A 21,111-nucleotide genomic window follows, 5' to 3' on the forward strand; every position below is an offset into this window, starting at 1 on the left:
ATAAAGACAAGAATAGGGATATAACAATAGGCGGCAAACAATCCAGGATATACGTTGTCATGTCATTTATATCTTTAGAAGTTTTACGTTTTATATTTTTGCAGGCATTAATCATCTCATGAAGGGTGAATGGAGTAAAAACGAGAGGTGGTGGTGGTTGGTCTAAATAGCTGTGGAGATATTCAAGAGCAGTGGGAGTGCACGGTCTCGTATTATTTACGTTCGCATCTAGATAGTACCTGTTTAGCAGCGTGGCGGAGTTGACGGCACGCGCGCTCTGGCAGTCGCCCGCAGACTTGCTAACAAGTATGTCGATTGCTCTGTTCCCGCTCTTGGTACCTTTGCACGTTTCATTCGATATTATGCGCCAAACACTACGCGACATATCATGACCGCTGTTTGAAATTTGTCTGTTTATATAACTCCTACGTATATTTTTTATAAGGGACCAGTACGAGCATTCTAGTTTTTGAAGGCTAGAAAGGGACTCAGTATCATTGGGGTTTAAACTTATTTTTACCTTAAGTTTATGAATGTTATTTCTTTGTATTTTTACAGTGTCATTGACCCAGACCTCGTAGGTTTTTTTAACTGGATGATACTTAATTGGGAAATGAACATCGAAATAATGCTTCAAAACATTTATAATAGATTTTATCTTTTCACCTGGGCAGCTACTCTTACTTAGGATGTCATCCCAATTTTGGAAATCAAGACTTCGCGTGAAGTCCTGTTTGTTACAAAGTGAAAACTTTCGCTTTAATACATGGCAATTCGATTGGATTCGGTTATTAATATTAATACTAATAATTAAAGACAAATGATCAGACAAATACATTTCATTACACATTATTTTATTTATGTCAGACTTAATTATATTGGAATATGCATGATCAATACATTTTTTAGATGTCTCCGTAATCCTAGTCGGTTTGTTTATAAGATTTCTGAACCCACAGATTTTAATAGTATCTAACAACTGTTTAGTAATGTTACAATTATTCAATATGTCAATATTCATGTCACCTACTATGATTACATTATTATTTTGAATAGCAATAAAATTTAACAATAGATTTAACTTATTTTTTCTACTCCAGCACTTAAATGTGTCAATTAAATGACTGACAGTGATATCTAAAGCAATGTCATTTGAATGATTTGTCTATAGGCTCATAAGATGACTGCTAGCAGTCATCTTATGAGTATAATACAACTGCTTTATTTTTTTTAAAGATACAAGTTCCGATCATCTTGATTGAAAGAGGTATGTTTTCATTTACAATAATAACTCTTTTTTTTTAAATAATAACTCAATTTTTTTAAAATAATAACTCTTTTTTTTTAATAATAACTCTTTTTTTTTGCTGCAGCTGTCATAGAAAAAGTAATGTATGCAACAGCTCATAATTGGTTCTTAAAATTCTCGGGTCTTTTTTTACAAAACTCGACTACGTCTCGTTTTGTAACTTCGACCCTTGAATTTTAAGAACCCTTATTATATCACTGTTGCATAAACTACTATAAGAACATCGTGACGTCACCACTAGGCGGTCTATATATACATATAATAATTAGGTCAAGGCCGATACACTCAACTGCACATGTCTCAAAATGCATTTCCACGGAGAGGTCAGTCACTTCGCGGCGCTCTAAGGTAAGTATGTCAGTGGCAGCATATATGCAGACTCCTCCACCCATCCGCGAGGGTCGGCAGTAGTGGGCCCGGAGCTGATAATTGAGTATTTTTACCGAGGATGTTTGGCTCGACTCGAGCCAATGCTCAGATAGGCACAATATGTCAACTTTTTCCTGGAGCTGGAGTTACGGTCCGAATTGCGGATACTTACTTTCGTAATCTATAGTAGAGATTCTTAAGGGTATAATTGTTTATTTTACGTGATATTCTGTGTATTTTTTGAGTTCATTATTTTAATCGTAAAATAAATTACGTAAAATATAGTGTTTATCAGTTTTTATCAAATCTTAAACTTTATTATCATAAATTAATTATTAAGAATTCATACTCGTATGTGTTTTGGAACGATGCATTCTGACGTTTTTCGGGGGTCTATTATAAACCGTCAATATACCGTTGAATGTAGTTTGAACTTTTTTTTGCCTCTTTGTTTTTGCTAACGACGTGAAAGGGACAGAAATAATAAAATCCAAGTATTTCGAACTTGTATTAGACCCCGCATGTTGAAATGACATTTGAATATTAAGGTCACTTGAATGTCATTTTGTCTCACTCAGTGAGCAAAATGCGATTTTGCTCACTGTTTTTAACTCGAAAAGTACCCTTGTTCGAGCTGCTGAGGTGAAAAATAAATTGGCGATAGACCCGCTGATAGTTGTAAATGTGATTTCATTAGCGGAAATGAATGTGTAACGAAAGTACACATGAATTTTGTTTTACTTATCGCTAATTATTGTTTGTCATTTTTATTAAGCATAGACAAATTGAAATTTCATCTTTATTTGTAGAGCCATTAAAACGAAGCAGATTTTGTTTTATACAATATTGATTTCGTTATGATATTTTAAGCAAGAAAAAGTTAAGCTTTGAGCAAATCCTTAACTTAAACAAGTATGCAATAAGGAAATTGTGTTTAAATCTAATATTTTTCTGAAGTTTCAATTTATACAAATATACACCCTAATACCAATTATGACTAACTATAGCTAATAGGTATGAGTAACTGTACTGTATCCCACAGTAATGTTTCTTGTCATAATTTGACTGTTCATAATTATAAACGCAACTCATAACCAGTATAACGCAAATAAGTAGAATAAGTACGTCAAACACCTTAAGTTTTAACATAATTAAGATACAATACAAGAAGTACAACAAAAAATTTCACATTACACACATTACAGTCTTAATATAATTAAGATACACATACAAGAAGTACAACAAAAAAATGTCCTACTATAACAACGTAGATAAAATGTACATATTAATTAGTTTTATAGTACATATTAACATTACAAATACACCGTAACATTCCAATAAGCAGGCTCGCTTGTTATTCCTGCCGCACAATATCAACAGGTAAACATCTATGTATGCGTATAAAGGCTCGCACTACGCCACAGTGAAATTATAAACAGTATTTTGAGATGATACAAAGCTGGCTGTATAACAAAGCTATTCTTAATATCAGTTCTGACAGTTCAAATGATGTGTTACATCCATGTGCGATCGTCATTAGATACATGGTGCGCCAATTAATTTAAACAATAATTAAAAAGATCAGGTTTCCACCAAATTCTAAAGAAATCCTAATTAATAGACGGTGGATATTATGTACATATATATGTACATAATAATATATATTACAACAAGCAAATTATATACTTATTTTTGCTAAGGAGGAAAGACGTTTTGCGAAATTTCAAAAATGGCTTAACCGATCACGTTTGCTATAGTTTTTATAAGAGAAGTTTATCTATCTAAGCTTTACTTTCATGATTGTTATCATATTTTTTTGGCCGATTGAAAATACAATTTCAGCAGTGGCTTATGAATACCTACCTAATTATCGCCGCAAACTTTGCCATGGCTACACATGCCTATACTAGAACAGAAGTGACAAGGTGGTTTTGAAGCCTGACCGTAATTGCCACTTAACTCTATCTTCCGCAAGTTACTCCCAACATCTAACGTCGTCATCTGATGCTGTCATACGAGTACTTACACTGAGGTTAAAATACTGTTTGTAAGAGTATTGTGAGGTCAGTAGTCCTCCGTCTAAGGTCTGCGGTAATGGGCCGGGTCTCCCACGCCGCGCTCAAGGCGAGTATGGGAATTATTAATATAATTCCGTGTAGTTTTGGCGACAAAGCTAAGAGGGGGTCAAGAGGCCTCAAGCACATGACAAAGGTACCACGGGTATAATTATAATCGAACCAATAAAAAATATGGATGAGGAAATAAGCCTACACAAAAAATGCGGTCCACATATTTTTAATTCGTTATAATTTGGGCATTGAACTCTTTAGGAATGTAGATTCACACCAGGCATCCATCTGAGTGGATCAACATGGCAGACGACAAAGGCGAATTCATCAAAGCAGCAAGAGAAATATATCAACTGGACGAAACCGACAGCGAATCAGACAAATAGTGATGGGTAGGACATCAATTTAAAATGAGTTTGTATGAGTACCTCATTTTCTAAAATGAGGTGTTACAATGTCTTACTTCAAATGAGGTGAGGTACTAGCATATTTTCAGCGTCGACTATTCCATCAATTCCAACGGCGACAAAAATATTTAATGTATATACATATTTATGTACTCATCACTTCCTTTATAAATAAATAAATAGTAACATTTAATTGGAGTGCAATTCTGGAGGTTAAGAATAGAACTTTTAGGAGAAAGATAATTTTAGAATCAAGTAAAATGAATAGAGGAGTGAAGTAAGACATTTTTGCTGTACGAAGTACTGCGACAAATTAACAAAATGAGTGGTACAAATGAGGTGCCTCACGAGTGAGCGACTCAACACTACAGACAAAGAAGAAACAGCACCTCGAATCGACGAGCAAATGCCATCTCATGAGGACATCGACGCTTGATACAAGATACTACGAAGACCGAAACGGAAACGACGAGCAGCATATCACCAACGCTCTCCTTCAACGACATAACCTACCCGACCTATCTTCCAATATTGGCTTAAGGCTGCATAGCCGGCTGATTGTAACTATCCCTCCCCCATCCCAGAGCGTGTCACTCCCCTAAAATTTTGTCCCCTGGTATCGGCTAGTCCGGAGCGGGCATGTTCCTGGCTGGGTGTGGTGTGGCGCATTCTTGTCTTGTCTTGTCTTGAACTCTTTAGGAATGTAGATTCTCTTCAGAACTCTTTCAGGAAGACTCATTCAGAGAGATAAATAACGAAATTCTAAACGTACTTCGTAGACACAAACAACATACAATGAAGTTATGTGTGCCCATTGCCTGTGTGACAATAATTACGCACACGACCTTCTTTTGGACCCGTAAACGTTTTAAAGCTCCATATTTTATGTCACTAACGTTTAACACTTTCGTTTGATTACGTAAAAAGCCATTAAAGTCAAAGGGCCTTTTACTTTTAGCACAAGGGCTGTATTAGCCCTGGGGCCCATTTCTCGAACGGTATTAGCCTAATATTATTAGTGTGTTGCCATGGTAACCCATACGATTTGACAGCTCGCGGACTAATAATATTAGTCTAATTTCGAGAAATGGGCCCCTGTTGATGTGTCAAACGCGTAACAGCTTTCCAATGCATGGTTACTATTTTTTTACCAAACTCATTTGCGGTTTTTACAACAGTCAATAGATGTGAGAACATTTATAAGAGCGATGGTGCATTAATGAATGGATCGATAATTATTATTATTTGTTTAAATGGGCAATATAACTACACACTGCCATAATTTCAACTAATTACCTATTAAATCAATTTTTAACATGCAGATTACGTCTGCGAGCGATATTCCAAATTTTATATTAAAGGAAAAAATGGAAAAATTATTAAAAGATGTAATCGTTTTTCTGTAGATGTCGCTATACGCCACCCCAAAGGCGTGTGCATGAGGGAAGGAATGGAAAAATTCGCAAGATTCTGGTAGGCTTCCGTAGCTCAATTGGCAGAGCTAACGCACGGATTGCGGAGGTTGCGGGTTCAAGTCCTGCCGGAAGCGTAATTTTTCCATTTTTTCCTTTAATATAAAATTTGGTAATTACGTACCTATTAGATTTCATGTAATATCGATACATTTACAGACGGAATTATAGAACTTGATAGGTACTCTTCGGAGCCGAAGCCCTAAAATGTTGCCGTTGCTTGTTCATTACAGAAGCAACTCCTAACCACACGTCGCTTCCACCAAGGGTGTGACGAAGAAGTTCTTTGTTCTTCACCAGTGACTAAGTAACCGCACCTTCGAAGTCACAACCGTGACCGGAAGGAGTGTTCTTCCATATCGCACGAAATATCGTCGAAGCTTTTATTAAAGTACGTTTTATTTTTTACTATAGCGACCCGCCCCGGCTTCGCACGGGTTAACAAATTATACAAAAACCTTCCTCTTGAATCACTCTATCTATTAAAAGAAACCGCATCATAATCCGTTGCTTATAGTTTTTAAGATCTAAGCATACATGGACAGACAGTTGTTTTATACTATGTAGTGATTTGTGATATTTACTGATTCTCTTTTACAATGCATTAGCAGATACTTGTACTCTTTATTATATTTCTGCCGTCATAAGCAGTAACATCTATATACATACATTATAAATAATTTATTTTTCACCTCAGCAGCTCGAACAAGGGTACTTTGCTACTTAAAAACAGTGAGCAAAATCGCATTTTGCTCACTGAGTGAGACAAAATGAGCAAAATGCGAATTTGCTCACTCAGTGAGCAAAATGCGATTTTGCTTACTGTTTTTAAGTAGCAAAGTACCCTTGTTCGAGCTGCTGAGGTGAAAACTTAATTGTTGGTATATCTTAAGAAAACATGAGTGAATAGGTAAGTGATGAAGAAGGAATACATTTTTCGGGTTCTCTAATATGTTCTCACTGCTGAGGTGAAAAGTTTTGTGAACTACACGAGATCAAAGTTATTTACATCTCGTGCGCTTTTGAGTCCCTTACTACGCTCAAGATTCTAAATTAGATTCCCTCGCTACGCTCGTGAATCTAGTATAGAATCTTTCACTTGCACGGGACTCAAAATAAGCACTCGAAGAAATATCAAACTTTGATCTCTTGTTGTACAAATAACTATTGACTTATGTTATTCCTTAAACTTTATCCCACATCGGACTATTTGAATTCGGGGTTTAATCGATAGTTTCTTAGCTGTCCTCTGTCTTCGACGTGTCTTTGGTTTCTGAGACTTCGCTGCAAAGATAAAGATCTAACGGACTTAATTAATAAGGGCCGGAATGAAGCCGTAAAGCTATCAATCGCTGGCCGCCCATACCACGCCGCAAAAACAAAACCGACGCTCCTCCAATGATCCGTGAACAGACAATAGCCGGCCTTGCTGGGAGGCCGACTCGTAACTCGTTTTAGAGTTAACCATCTTGGGCAGAAAACCAATTAAAAACGTCAAAGACTTTTGTCTGCACTATTTGTAGTCTTTTGTGGGACGAATTGCGGTGAAAGTGAAAAATCAAGTAGACTGTATTTAAAAAGTTTAAAAAGATACAATTAACGTTAATGTCCCGGTGACTGACACTATTCCATTACTTGTCAACTTTTGTTATAATTCCAAGCAATACAGCTAACAAACGGTATCAACTATTGGATTTTTATCAGGGAAAATACTTTACCTTACCTTATTTACTCAATAAATAAAGAGTAACGACAAGATTCATAACACAACGAAACAAATGAACTGGCGATATGGCGTAAGTTAAGAAGTAGGTAATTTTTTCCCCTCTATTAACATTTGAAAAGCTTCAAATAAATGTTGTAAGCCTGAGGCGTTTTTATTTCCAAGGTTTAAAAAAACACAAAAAGAGAAAAACAAATAAATTCTACAAATATCGTTACCTGCAATTGTCTCATCGCTTTGTTAAATAAATATGAGTTGATATGAGTGACAAAATGTCAAATTTAAAACTGGAAGCCAGTAAAGGGCAGAACACTCAAAAATAATGTTCAACTTAATGCGCACGACGTATATACGCCAAATATACGACAAATATGCGCCTATTTGTTGAAATTGAAAAAAAAAACGAGGATTTTACCATTTTGGCTACGGAACCCAAAAACTTGCTGGTTATATACATATTACATATTATGTTATATTATAATATCTGTAAATTTCACAATTGAAATACCGCATATTTTAAAATCCTTCACGCCTTTTAGGCATTAACATGGCATAAAATTGACATACTGGCACATATAAATAAATACATACACTTGAGCATTACTCCCTCTTGTACAGAAATCGCATACATATTCGATAATCGATTGATTACTGGTCATCATCAGATGCCGATGAGAGCTTAATGAAGCCGGTACGCGCTCTTGCAGCAATTAGTTACGTAAGAACACCATTGTCTCACAAAGCGGGCGTTTCCGACGGTCGCCACAGGTATGCGGGGACCAGTATGGACATCGACTAATAAAAACAACGTAAATTAAATGTAAATTGTAGATTGTAATTTAAAAATTGTAATTGTAAATTATTTAGACTAGCGGAGTTAAAGACTGGATGACCTTTGTATTGGATCTTGGATTTGCAGGCTACAGGTTTAACCTAGTGCAAGGCGTCTGGCAATTTCTTTTGATGGTACAATTTATCCGGCATATACTTTATTCACACATACATCCCTGAATATATCATTTGATTAATTAATTACGATATCGTCAATCGTCACATAGGAGTATTTAACTTGACATTAAAATCAGACGATCACACTTCACAATAAAATCAGACGATCACATGGTGAAAGATTCAAGTGTGTCTCCGATTGTTAACATGTTCCGATGACACCTTATATGTACTTTTAATTTTTAATAAAATATACCTATATTCGTACTAGTTTTTATACGTTGTTTTGAGGAGACTGTGACAAAACTTCAATCTTAAGTTTAAAACTATAAATAAATATGTACTCTATCTATTCACCCGTAGTATAGTTTTTGTCTTTCGCTACTGCACTGACGTTTACTGTGACTAGTACCTACTGCCATTGTTACCGCAAACTAAGATGTGCGTCGTTCCGCAAGATAATTACACTTCAATTGACACTAGATTTCATTGTAATTTCTTCATCAAAACTTAATTAAAAGTATTATACTTAAGGCATTGTTGTTAGTTTCATTATTTAGACATTCAAAAGATAATTAATACTCGGTGTTTGTTAATACATCCATAATGATAGGTAGGTTCGCACAAGTATGAAATATCTTTAGAAACAAGAACAGCTAACAAAAACCAGCTCATACTAATCATCATCAAGTTTTTGATTAAAATGGACCAATATCTGCGTACATTCTCTTTGGATATCTTCCGAACATGCGATCTTAAAGTACAACTCACCATCATAGGAATCAGGTATGTAGAGCGGCTTGCCCACCAGCTTGCCCTTCTTGCCGGATAGCGGCACGGCCTCCACGCGCCGGTGCGCCTCCAGCACGCGGTACAGCAGCACCGCCCGCTCCTCGCCCTCGAACCGCACCACCCGCGGCAGCGAGAACTTGTCCACAAACTCCTTCAACGTCATCACTTCACTGCAGTCCTCCTCGGGCTCCGCCGACCCGTTCCTCCGGCCGAGGAGGAAGTTGTCGGACCATTCCGGCGCCGGCCTCCTCTCCAAATAGTCCGGCCGCCTCTCGCTGCTTCTCGGCTTGTATCTCGGCGGCCGGTCTCTTCTCACTAGGGCCTCGTTCGCTTCGGCCAGCCATCTCGTGACCAGCCTCTCTCGTTCGACGTCGAGGTAGCGAGGTTTGGAGGCGTCGCAGGCGAAGCGGGCGGCGTCGAAGCAGTATTGCGGGGGAGGGGGCCGGATGCGAGGGGGGAAGAAGCGGGGAGGGACGTAGGGGGGGTGCGGGGCGTAGGCGGGGGGCGTCCGCGGCGCGGAGCCTTCCACTGACGCCGTCCGGAACATGCTCTCAGGCCATTGATGCGATGCGCTTCACCTGCAACAACAATGATACAAAATTAGTCAATTCGGTATACTTATTTTATTGCGTCTTAAATTCTATACGAAAGAAGCTTAAACTAAACGGAATCTTCCGATTTCATTTTAGTTGGCTGCTGGGATTAAGGATGAATCACACTAGACCGGGCCGGGGCCGAGCCGGAGCTTCCGGCGCTTCGTTTTCTATGGAAAGTACCACGTGATCACCGATCAGCCGTCATAGAAAATGACATGTCGGACACCTCGGCCTGGGCATGGCCCGGTCTAGCGCGAGTCATCCTTTATGGTTATTTTTGTACTGGTCATATTTTTTATTGTGATCGGGATCAGGTTGTCAAAGCTATAAAAACTTCTTGACTGACAAGGTCGAAGGGATAGAGAATACGTTTTTTGCGATTTGGACATGTTCTGATGTCAGTGTTTATTTATTTACTTGTAAGTAACTGTAAGGTAAATATACCTACCTATTATGAGTCGTTTCTTTCTCTTTCATATACGCTACACTGCTTCGGACTCTTCGGAGTCCAAAGTCCACATTTCAATTCCCCCTTGCCCCTCGCACTATTACCTGACATCAGTGTTAGCCGAAACGTTAATGCAATTGAAAATGTTGGCCATTAACCATTATAAATTGAACCGTAAACTGTAATCGTCCGTTACGGTTTAAGGTTCAATTTATAATGGTTAATGGCCAACATTTTCAATTGCATTAACGTTTCGACCAACACTGCCTGACATACAATGTCGATGTCGCAAATATAGTACTGGACATACAAATTTGAGTCCATTATTTAACAATAAACCTAAAAAAATCAGCACACGTGGATTTAAGTACAAGTTTACATGCATTTTAGTAACGCAGAAGCTCTTATGCCACGATAACTAGATGTTCGCACGGTGATACGAGGTGTCGACATGAGCTGGCACTCGTTATTTAGTAGTCTACAACTGGAGACGAATGTACTTAGAATGAGACCTCCCGTATTGCGTATGCGCAGCGGCATAACTGGACAAGGTAACAAGTAGGTACTAGTAGGTTCTGACTGTGTTTCCTTACAATTACATGAATAAACAGGTCAATTCGAGATTTAGTTATTCGTTCTGTATCCAATAGGTATGATACTCAGCTGTCAGTATCAAAAGTAACATTTCTTCAACCAAAAACGTCACTTTTGACACTGACAGATCAGTATACAGATGGAATAACTAAAACTCGAATTGGCCTGAAACATCTAAGACCTTAGAAATCGAATTACAAAATAAAAAGTTTTTACAAAAAAAAAAGAAAACCGACTTCAAAAAGGATGAAATAAAATATTATCCTTTTTGAAGTCTATGCGTTACCAACTGATATGTTTGAAGTCAGTGCCAAGCCGGTATAAGTAAAAATTTGCCCCTAATTAGACTGGGGAAAGAATACTTATTTGATTCTAACTAGGATAAATTGGTATGTTTATTGTTTAGCCACCGGAAAAGCTCTAGAGCTTTTCCGGTGGCACACGAGTGTGAGAGTTTTTCATGTTTGATAGAATTTTTCTATTATTTTTTAATAATGAGAGTTTAATAAAACACTTGTAAGATTCAGGGTCCTATTCGGATTTTGAAATAGACATCTGTTAGATATCTTTTAGACATCGCCAAGATACGATAACGATAAGTTTAAGATATAACCTGTCAAATTTGACATTTGCGCGATTCTGGAGATGCTCTTGAACGATTTCCACAAGATATGGCTTAGAGATCTAATTCACATCTTATAGATATCTAACTCTATCTAACGTAAAAGTGGCATTGGTTGCCCGAATTGCGCTGCAAAAGAGAACTAGTTGAAATCTAAACTATAACGTATCTAGAATGGATCTAGTACGTGTCGTCTCTTGTGAATATCTTGAAGTTCGTATACGGCAGTCAGTCAAAAAAAATCTTCAAAAACAACGCATAAACGAGATTTATTATAATCTTTGCCTCTAAACTAAGTCAAGGTGTCTCTATACCGACAAACTAGTACCTACACAAGTGGTTATGTATTGTTATATCACGCAAGTGGTCGATCTATTAAATTTTATTACAAGCAAAAAACATGCTATAAGAATCGCAGCAAAAACTCTGAAGGCATAGAAATTACATTTGCACTTAAAGAAGGTGGGTTCTGTGGATGATTTTGTAATTTAATCATAGTTTAGCATAGGTAAATTAATGTTTTAAAAAATTGACAAAAACGTTAAAGGAAATTAAAAGATCAAAATAATCAAATGAGATAACATGTTGATTTCGCAAAAATATACCACTTTTTACCAACATTTTCGGTTAGCGTGGAAAAGTCGCTTTAATCAAGCGATGAAAAAAAGCACAAGAGAGCATAAGAGGCTCTTCTGCTTGTTACTAATAATGGTTAAATATTGTAACTTGATTTTCATCAAGTGATACTGATAAGCATGACAACTTGACAAGATGATTTATGTACCTAATACAAATACAAATGCTCTTTATTGCACATCTCATTACAGAAAACAATACAAAGAATACGGAAAAGAAGAGGTTAAACAACAGATGGTCTTATCGCTAAAAAGCGATCGATTTATACTAAGTAACAAATACATACTTCATCAACATCATTCCAATACCTAAACTTTTAAGTGCCTTATTTATGTACTCGAGCTGGTTCTCTAAAAAATGTACACGTTGATCCATGGTTTTAGTTGTAACTTGTAACCATAGCGATAACTAGAACCCTAAAATATCGAATACGCAGCTGATTTAAATGAGGTTCACTATAACAGGTGTGAGTCATGTCGTTTATGTAAATAGTCCATGTACGTGCCTAGTGTTGTGATCGGGTACCTATCGACAATGATTTGGCGATGACCTCAGGTTGGTTAAGGAAATGGTCTATTTAAATAAACTTGTTGTTGAAGGAAGGAAGGAAAGCTTGAGTTGTTTATTTACTGATGTTTTAGGACTAAAATAGTGATAAATTCGAATTTAGAAAACTATATCGGAAATGCCGAACTTAAGCTAAAGTTTCTTAAAGAGAGAGACGGACGTTTTAATCTGTGTGGAGAAGACAGGACAGGAAGTAGTTTTTTTCTGCAGCCCTTTTTAAAGCTCGACTTGTGTTTACGCTCAATTTAGCTAAAGACTTAATTGCTTGATTGGTTTCAGTTTTTTGTTTCTTTTTTTTTTATTGTACATATTTCAAAGAAGCCTTCATCTATGTTGGGCATATGTTGGGTCTCTAAATTACAGAGTTTTAATAAGTGTTACTATATAAAAAATACTTTACACGAAAAAACTGTTTCGTTTAAAACCTCCGCAATATACTTCCAAAGGCTACGTATATTGGTTTTACATAGGGTAATTCCGGGGTAGTTGGCCATAGTTTTTTTGGACTCGATAAAAAAATAAGTTTACATGTAATTAAATAAATATTTACTTCTTCATAAGCTATGATTAATTGACTTTCAAAAATGAAGGACACAAAAAAATATTTCTGTTACAGCTTAAAAAAATGTTTCAAAAAATGTTTACAATTGGCCATCTCTCCCGAGGTATCCGGGAGTGATGATCATACCATTACAGGAGAGATGGCCATAACATAACATAACTCTTCATTTGAGTATAATTTATTTATCATTTTGATTCCCCAAGTCCCTTTTCTTCTCAAGACCCCGCTTAGGCCACCTAATACCATCAAACAGCGCACTCAACGCAATAATGGAGGAGAAGAGGCACGTGATATTTTTTCCCACACCTGCAATAGTTATCTTTTTAAATGAACTCCATTTTCCTTTTTTAATCGTTATCATGCATAGGGGGACGTTGTCACTGATATCTATAACCTTTGGAATACCTAATTCGTGATAGATACATCTTCATCACTGTGTGCCTTCACGGCCATATGGCCATAATACCCCAACTTGAACTGGCCATCTCTCCTTTTCGTCCGGGAGAGAAGACCACGCCTAAAATTAAAACAAGTTGAGACTCGAGCTTCATTCTTATTTAGGTTAGAACAATACTACAACCGTATACATTGCACCAAAAGCAAATAACACCATTAGAATAAAACACTAGCATCACCACCATGTAAAATATGAACCCTCTAAGAAATATTTGCACTAGTCAAAACAATCAACAAGGATTTTACGTACTTTTATAAGTTTTTCCCCCAAAATTTTGGCCATATTTTGCTCCCAAGCATGACGTGAAACGTACTAAACAAGAACTAGCGACATCTAGCCATCAGAGCCATGAAATATTTGGATGGGCAATCTCTCCCTTATGGCCATCTACCCCGGAATTACCCTAATAATCACAGAAACATTCTTACGGCATGGTACATTCATTCTTATAAATTTATAACTAAAGACGACGTCCCTTTCATATTATACTTATACATTTGTATAATGCCATCACGCTTTAATCTAGTGCTCCTATTGTAAAGACAAACTACTACTGATAACTATTCATAAGAAATTACTAACTCTTATCGTCTCGTCCACGCATACCATAACAACAAAAGCTTTATCTTGCACGTGCAAGGTCCTTTTATGTGCAAGCTTGGCTATTATAATGTATTAGATTTCCTGTTCTAGATGAATAGTCTTTGGTAGATAGGTTCATGACCTCTTTTGTGATTCGAATGAGTATTTTTCCATCGAATTATGCAGCCGTCTTAAAATGGAGTAATGGAGCGTCATAATCGTCAGTCTTATTTTGAATGGCGTCACCCGCATTTCGTCTATTGAAATCTATTCAATTATCGGATTGAGAAGATTATATAAACACAAAGAGCCTTTGTACTATCATACTATTTAACATACCAGTTGAATTAACGTTGTCTTGTAGTTTATTTAAGGGCTCTATATATATCAGTTGCGGCGCGTCCATAAAAGCCGATTCCCACCGGCTTGCCTATTTTTGGACGTTTGAGCAGAGTTGTAAAGGAAATATGTAAGACAAATTAGCCCTGGCTTGCCTATGGATATGTTTGACGCGCCGCCTGAGAGATAGGGAGTCCACAACAGTCAGTCCATACTTGATTTCACAAACTGCAATTTTTATTTTTATCGACACCCAAAAGAACACTATCTATAAGTCTTTAGTTGGCAAACAAGGTATCGTGCAGTCATTACTAATCGTTTCTATTTTTTTTTATGTTTATTTTGAATGGTAAATAAGTGGTTTCCTGTTAGACTGGCGTTAATTTATAAATTCTTAGTTCACTAGTTATAAGTTTATTCAATTTGAATACTCGTTCTTTCTTAAACAAGTGCGGTACGTGTCTGACGGTGCACGATCGGCAGGTTTAATTCTGATTAAGGCGCTCATTTGATACGATCTCAGACAAAGGCGCGTTAAGATGCCCAGGTGGGCGGAATGGTACCGAATTGTCCAGCGAAGGACAGGTATCTCTTCCTGTACTGCAAGTATTGCACTCAGATTGCTAATTCATTTCCAAGACATGTTGCTGCTGTTCGAATGATATAACGAAGAATTTGGACGTAAAATGTAATCTGTTGAGGACATATACTTGTATAATAATTTGCGAAGCATGGCAAGCCAATACTAGGAGGCCTAGCCAAGATGACAATCGTTTGCAGAAAATGAAACGAACTTTTTGGGTAGGGTTGCTGGATTGTAAAATTTTCATATGATACGAGCTCAACTATTTCGAGTCTTTAACAATAAATCATTAAATTAACAACAGCATCCGTTGACTCTGACATATTTTTGGATTTGAATTATTAATAGTAACTTGCGATGAAATTAATTACGAGAGAATTAGTTATATTGAGCTGAAGAACTTAACAAAATAGTCACAAGTTCATAATTTACTGATTCCTAAAAACTTGCGTCCTTATATAGTGTGTTATTCCCTTATTCCCTCCCTTCTTAGTCAGTCTCACGCACCATATTCGGCTCAATTCGCAACATAAACACAATATATGGTTTTCGTAAGTTCGTTTACATGTTCGTCGTTATGTCCTAAACCGTACGGCGTGGGCAGAGACGGTGTGTCTGACAAGTATTGTCTTCAACTTGCATTGTACAGTCACCTGCAATAATATGTTACTCAACGAAGGCCGCAAAAATATCTGACACGATCTTATTTGTAGAGCCGTAAGAGCGTGTCACATCTTTTTGCGGCCTTCGAAGAGTAGCATATTATTGCAGGTGACTGTAAAGTATCGTAGGCATTCCCTAATTGTTTCATCATTGCTTTGACATTTAAGTGTTAATAAAAACTGTAGTATGATTCATTAGATACTACCATGTGTGTGTCCGGTGAAATAGGTTTACGGTCTACGGTATTTCCCGCCTAACTAAAAAGGCAACGACAGGATACGTAACAAGCATATACATCAATGCGAAAGTTACCGATATATTTCGAAGTATTTAGGTTATAGTGGTTCCTTAATTTCTGACTGTTCCTTTATTTCGTAACTCCAACAACTGGCCACCATTGCTGACGAGTTTTGAAGACCGCGATTGGATAGGCGTAGCGTAATAGGATGCCTTGCAACCTGCTGAACTGATGACAGGATATTGCTACGCTTCAGGGATAAACTAAAAGTATTTCTCTGAAATAAGGAGTATGTTCAGTAGTCCTTGATACGGAACAGCACCGTGGATAAATATAATCATAAAAGAAAGTTTTCCCTCAGTAAGCCTGGTTCGCAGATTTTCTCCACTAAATTTACTACCCATTCACATGTATGAAACTACTATCCCATGTAGGTATTTAATAAGCGTCTAGTGCTGGTGGAATGTTTTTTTGCAACACATTCATGAATCGTGACCGTTAATTCAAATCAGCGGCAATCATCTCTACCCTACCATAAAATTCTCACCTTCGATACCCTAACCTACTATTAGTAACAATTTAACACAAACATGTAACACTTAGGCTACGCAACCTTTAGATCATATCAATAGCGTGTAAAAACTTAAAAATCCAAGGACTCTCATACAATTACAAGCATTGCGTGTGGGAACTGGCCATTAGGTATAATTGTTTATTGTTTCGCTACTGTTTAAACAATCGCGTTACATTGCGAAGTAGGAAGCGTGACCCTAAAAGACTGAGAATTTGGTTGATAAGTTCATTTTCGGTTTGGTGTGACCCTGGACAGGCCCTTGCAACGGCTGCTTGTGATTGGCTGAGAGGCGTGTGAGACAACGCTGATTTGAATAGGATTGACATTAATTATCTACGATCATTTATCAATTATCTTATTGGTATTATTGTTGACTGCTGCCTTTGTATTAATTATATTATCTAGTTTTATTTGACCCATCTAGTCTGTTTCTTGTTAATTATTGCATGGTAGTTAATTCACCTTGATGAACGCAACGCGTCTCATCTGAATGAACGTCCTCAAATTATTTAAATCCCTTGGGCACCAAAGTGGTCTTTTGGGCATGTCACGTCGGTATCGTATGAGTTGTTGGCTCAAGTCGTCGGAATGGGCCCGGCGACCTCAGCCCTGTGTGTAGTGCAATCAACAAGCGATTGGCGACTTTGTTGCACTCATGTTGTCGTTTTTGTTTAATTTAACATGGTTTCAGTAGATATTCTTGTTTTATCAACGCTTACGAGAAGCAACTGCCGTATAAATGTTTATTACATTATTATTTATGCACTCCAACGGGATCTATATCTGAATCCCTTAAGTCTTTTCTCCTATCTTTGCATTCCCTAATATTGTTTGTCATAATGATCAGTTGTCCTAACACTGAAAACCCTAATTTTGGTTTTCCTAATTATTGATTACTTATCCTAATGTTATTAAGCATATTTTCTTTTTAGCGAGGGTCGCAGTTCTAACCCTAACCTAACCCACTTTTGTGGCAGCAAGTTCTAAAACTTAACCATTTTTCAGAACCTTACATTATGGAAAATAATCGTTATGACAATTGATCGTTAGGGCATGTGACTTTAGGACAAACGTTGTTAGGGATTCAGAATGACACCCACTCCAACGAGCCTGTATTAAAACTGAGTGACAAACACGAGAAAGCGATGCGTGACGATAACAAGATGTTGTCCTTGTAAAATATTACAAGTGGTAGCGTAGATCAGTTGAATATATCGCTCATCTTCAAATGACTCCTAATGCAACTGAACAAGTTATATTGTCCCAACGGATGTGTTCATAAAATTTTAATCGCGATTGGGCCGGGTTGCCTAAAAATTATGTAACATAGTCAACACAAATGGCTCCTATGTCCCTTGTGTAGTGTCTAATAATCGCTCCCAACAACGAGTGTGTACATAAGATCGCAATTGGGACGCGGGATGCCTAAAAATTCTGTAGCATATTCTCAGAAAATCTACACAAATATCCCTTGTGTTGTGTCTACTAATCGCTCCCGCTACCGCCTGTGACTCGCGCCCGCTCACCCGGCGTCCTTAGCCTCCCTAATCTGGCGCGATGACACCTGATCGTGTATAAGGCACATTTCACATTAACCGCTGCAGCATGCATACAAATAAGTTGTAATTTGTCACGTCTGTTTAGACTGGGCTCGTTTTGTTCCGGCGTGGGCGGTTTGTTCATTTAATGTAATGATAATTTAATTAATTAGGTAGTACACGGTAAGGTATTATGCTATTCTAAACAGCAATGCCAGCTTAACACTGTAACAGTGCTTTACAAGTAAGTAATTATTACTAAATGCATACAGAATTTCAATAGATATCAAAGTTATATCTTGACATGTAATAACCCTAAGATATATAAAAGACAATATTATACTATGGGCTCTTAATTGCTAGAAATTTAACGTTGTGCCTAAATTTGATGCAAATGATTAGCTTTAGGTGGGCACCATAGTAGTTTTACAGTTTTATGCGATGTTGCTTACCTTCGAATAATTTTGCTAACCCTATTAAAAAGAGACATTATCGTGTTCTGTTTATTCGATAATAATAATCGAATTTAAACTGTTGTGAGACATACTTACATTGAATAATTTTACGGTTTAGACTCACTTGTTTTAAGTCACTCGCGCGACATGTTTCGGAGAGACAACACACAAGACACAAGAGACAAGGAGACCTAGGCTCTCCGAAACATGTCGCGCGAGTGACTTAAAACAAGTGAGTCTAAACCGTAAAATTATTCAATCGATAATAATATGTGCAGAGGTAAAGTAATCATATGTCATACTGCAACATCGTCGATATCGTCATGTACCCGCGATCATTTTAAAACTATCAATTTGGACCTACGTGAGACAGCAGAGGTGAGCAATAATAAATTACTTAGTATCACAGTCTAACTAGCTTACAGTACCATGTGCTATGGGCAGATCTATCATCAACCTATCTAGAAATACAAAACCACTGTTTCTAAACTTATCTCTTAAGTATCTACGATGTGTTTGATTGCAAGTCAAAATACCCACATACCTATATACTACATAGCAATTACTATGTGGCTTCTAATGCGAAGATCGTAGGTTAGAACCCCGACCGAACCAAATGAGCTCCTTTCGGTTTCGTAATAACGACAATTCTTGGGATTAATAATTAACAATTATTGTCGAAAAGCGGGTCCTAGGTTCCTTTAGAGTGTATGAGGAAAAACGCTAAAATATGGAAAAGGAAACAAGGCCAGGGACCGAAGGAGAACGTTGTGTTTAGGTGTCTCTGAGAAAAAGTTTTTTTTTTAGATTTTCAACATCCTTGCTAACGAGTAATACCTACCTATTATGTACCTACTATAGCACAGCACCTAACCTTAAATAAATACTTAGTTAGACTCTAAAAGAGTATGGAAGGAATGCTGCGAATGATGGACGATGATAAATTATGACTTTGTCATACTCCACATCAGTGACTTTGACTAATTACTTAATTTCGTTCGAGAGAGGAAAAGTCAACGTACTCACAATGTTTACACTGTGGCAGGCGGATATCACATGTAATGACAACCAGAAGCGACAGCAGTTTTTGCGTGAGATCTCACGCGTTGGGTTTCGCTTCCAAGGTGACAGTTTTTGTCTGACAGCTACATTGATTTTAAACGTTTGCTTTGTGACACCCGACGGTTGCTGGCTTATGACGTATGTTTTTGTATACTTATACAGATCTGCCAGCCTATTATGGATAGCTTTATCCATCTTTATCCACGTGATAAAATAACTGTCACTGTTTAACACCGTGGGAAAGAAAGTGACGGACACCGTTTTATCACGCTGTCACGTAGACAAGAACGACCATCATATCCGTACAGTATCACCAAGTTTGTTTTTTAAATTCCCAAGCCGTACTTGGCCAGATTAGGAGCTGATGGACAGCATATACAATCGTTCGGTCTAGGAATGCCATAGTTCTGGTATATATGCTCGTATACCCAATAAATCAACGAAGATTTTCCAAGCTTGTATTGCTTTCAAAGTTAGGTAGGACGATGGAATATTGAAAACACATGGTGGAGATAGCACCCTCAGGAAAAGAAACCCAGAAACACCTATTTAAATAAATTAACAGAGGGTCATGAAATTATATGATGCAAGATCCTATCCTAACCAAATTTAAAATTTATATTTTCAGTAGGTACTAATGTAAAACGTTTGTCAAAGCGACTATCATCAATAATTATTTCTCCATAGTAGATCAATTTTCCTGCCCCAGGTCGATGTACCGCTGCAAAAACTTCAATATTTAATAGAACACCATCATTTAAAAAATATACTCGTGTTTTTTGTCCAAGTCGTTACCCTAGCTAATCAACATTCAGTGATCAAGTCATACCTACAGTATTAGATGTCCTTAAATCGTCTTTATTTCTTCAGCATAAAGTTCTTATTCACTTTACTGTATCAATCAGAACCCTAATAAGGTATCGCCATGTGCAATTAAATACCAAACATAAATGTGTTACGTAGAGCTCAAATTAGATTCGCTCGGAGTTATAACAGGTTACAATTTCAAATCATAATTTCGTTGACGTAATACTCAGTACGAAATGTAATTAATACAAACCTATGAAACAGACAATTGAAATTGGACTTCAAGACCGTTGTTTAAGATTGTTTTTAGTTGCAATTTGTACTAAGATATTGTTCAATTCGGTGTGATAATCAAACGGTATGCTATTATCTAATTTATGAGCAATTAGAACTACATAACTATGGTCAAATTGACTTCTACAAAATACTTGCTTACTGAAAGTTTGTTTAGAATGTGACACGCGTAAGTACATTTGTAGGTATTCTATTTATGAAATTCAATTTTACCTTACAATAATTTATATTTCATTTTTATAAAATCATAAGAACATTTATTTAAACATTGGGTTATTATTATTGTGCAAGATAGCACAACCTTTTTGTATAAATTTACCTTTTTTATTATGTTTATGGTTTTGATACTTTTTTGTCTATTTTTATTTGTCAGAATACATTTTTGTTTTCTCCGAACCAGTGCAT

At 36.9% G+C, this 21,111-nt stretch overlaps 1 protein-coding gene across 1 annotated transcript in view; it reads right to left on the reverse strand.

Moving 5' to 3' along the window:
* Positions 1 to 21,111, reverse strand: part of LOC134658019 (uncharacterized) — a 165,456-nt gene that overhangs the window by 95,083 nt on the left and 49,262 nt on the right. Inside the window, exon 2 of the mRNA XM_063513616.1 lies at positions 9,069 to 9,667. Coding sequence (XP_063369686.1) covers positions 9,069 to 9,636 — 568 coding nt within the window. The 5' untranslated portion in view covers positions 9,637 to 9,667. The remainder of the gene's footprint in view (positions 1 to 9,068; positions 9,668 to 21,111) is intronic.

The sequence above is a fragment of the Cydia amplana genome, chromosome 21, assembly GCF_948474715.1.
Source record: "Cydia amplana chromosome 21, ilCydAmpl1.1, whole genome shotgun sequence".
Taxonomy (NCBI): Eukaryota; Metazoa; Arthropoda; class Insecta; order Lepidoptera; family Tortricidae; genus Cydia; species Cydia amplana.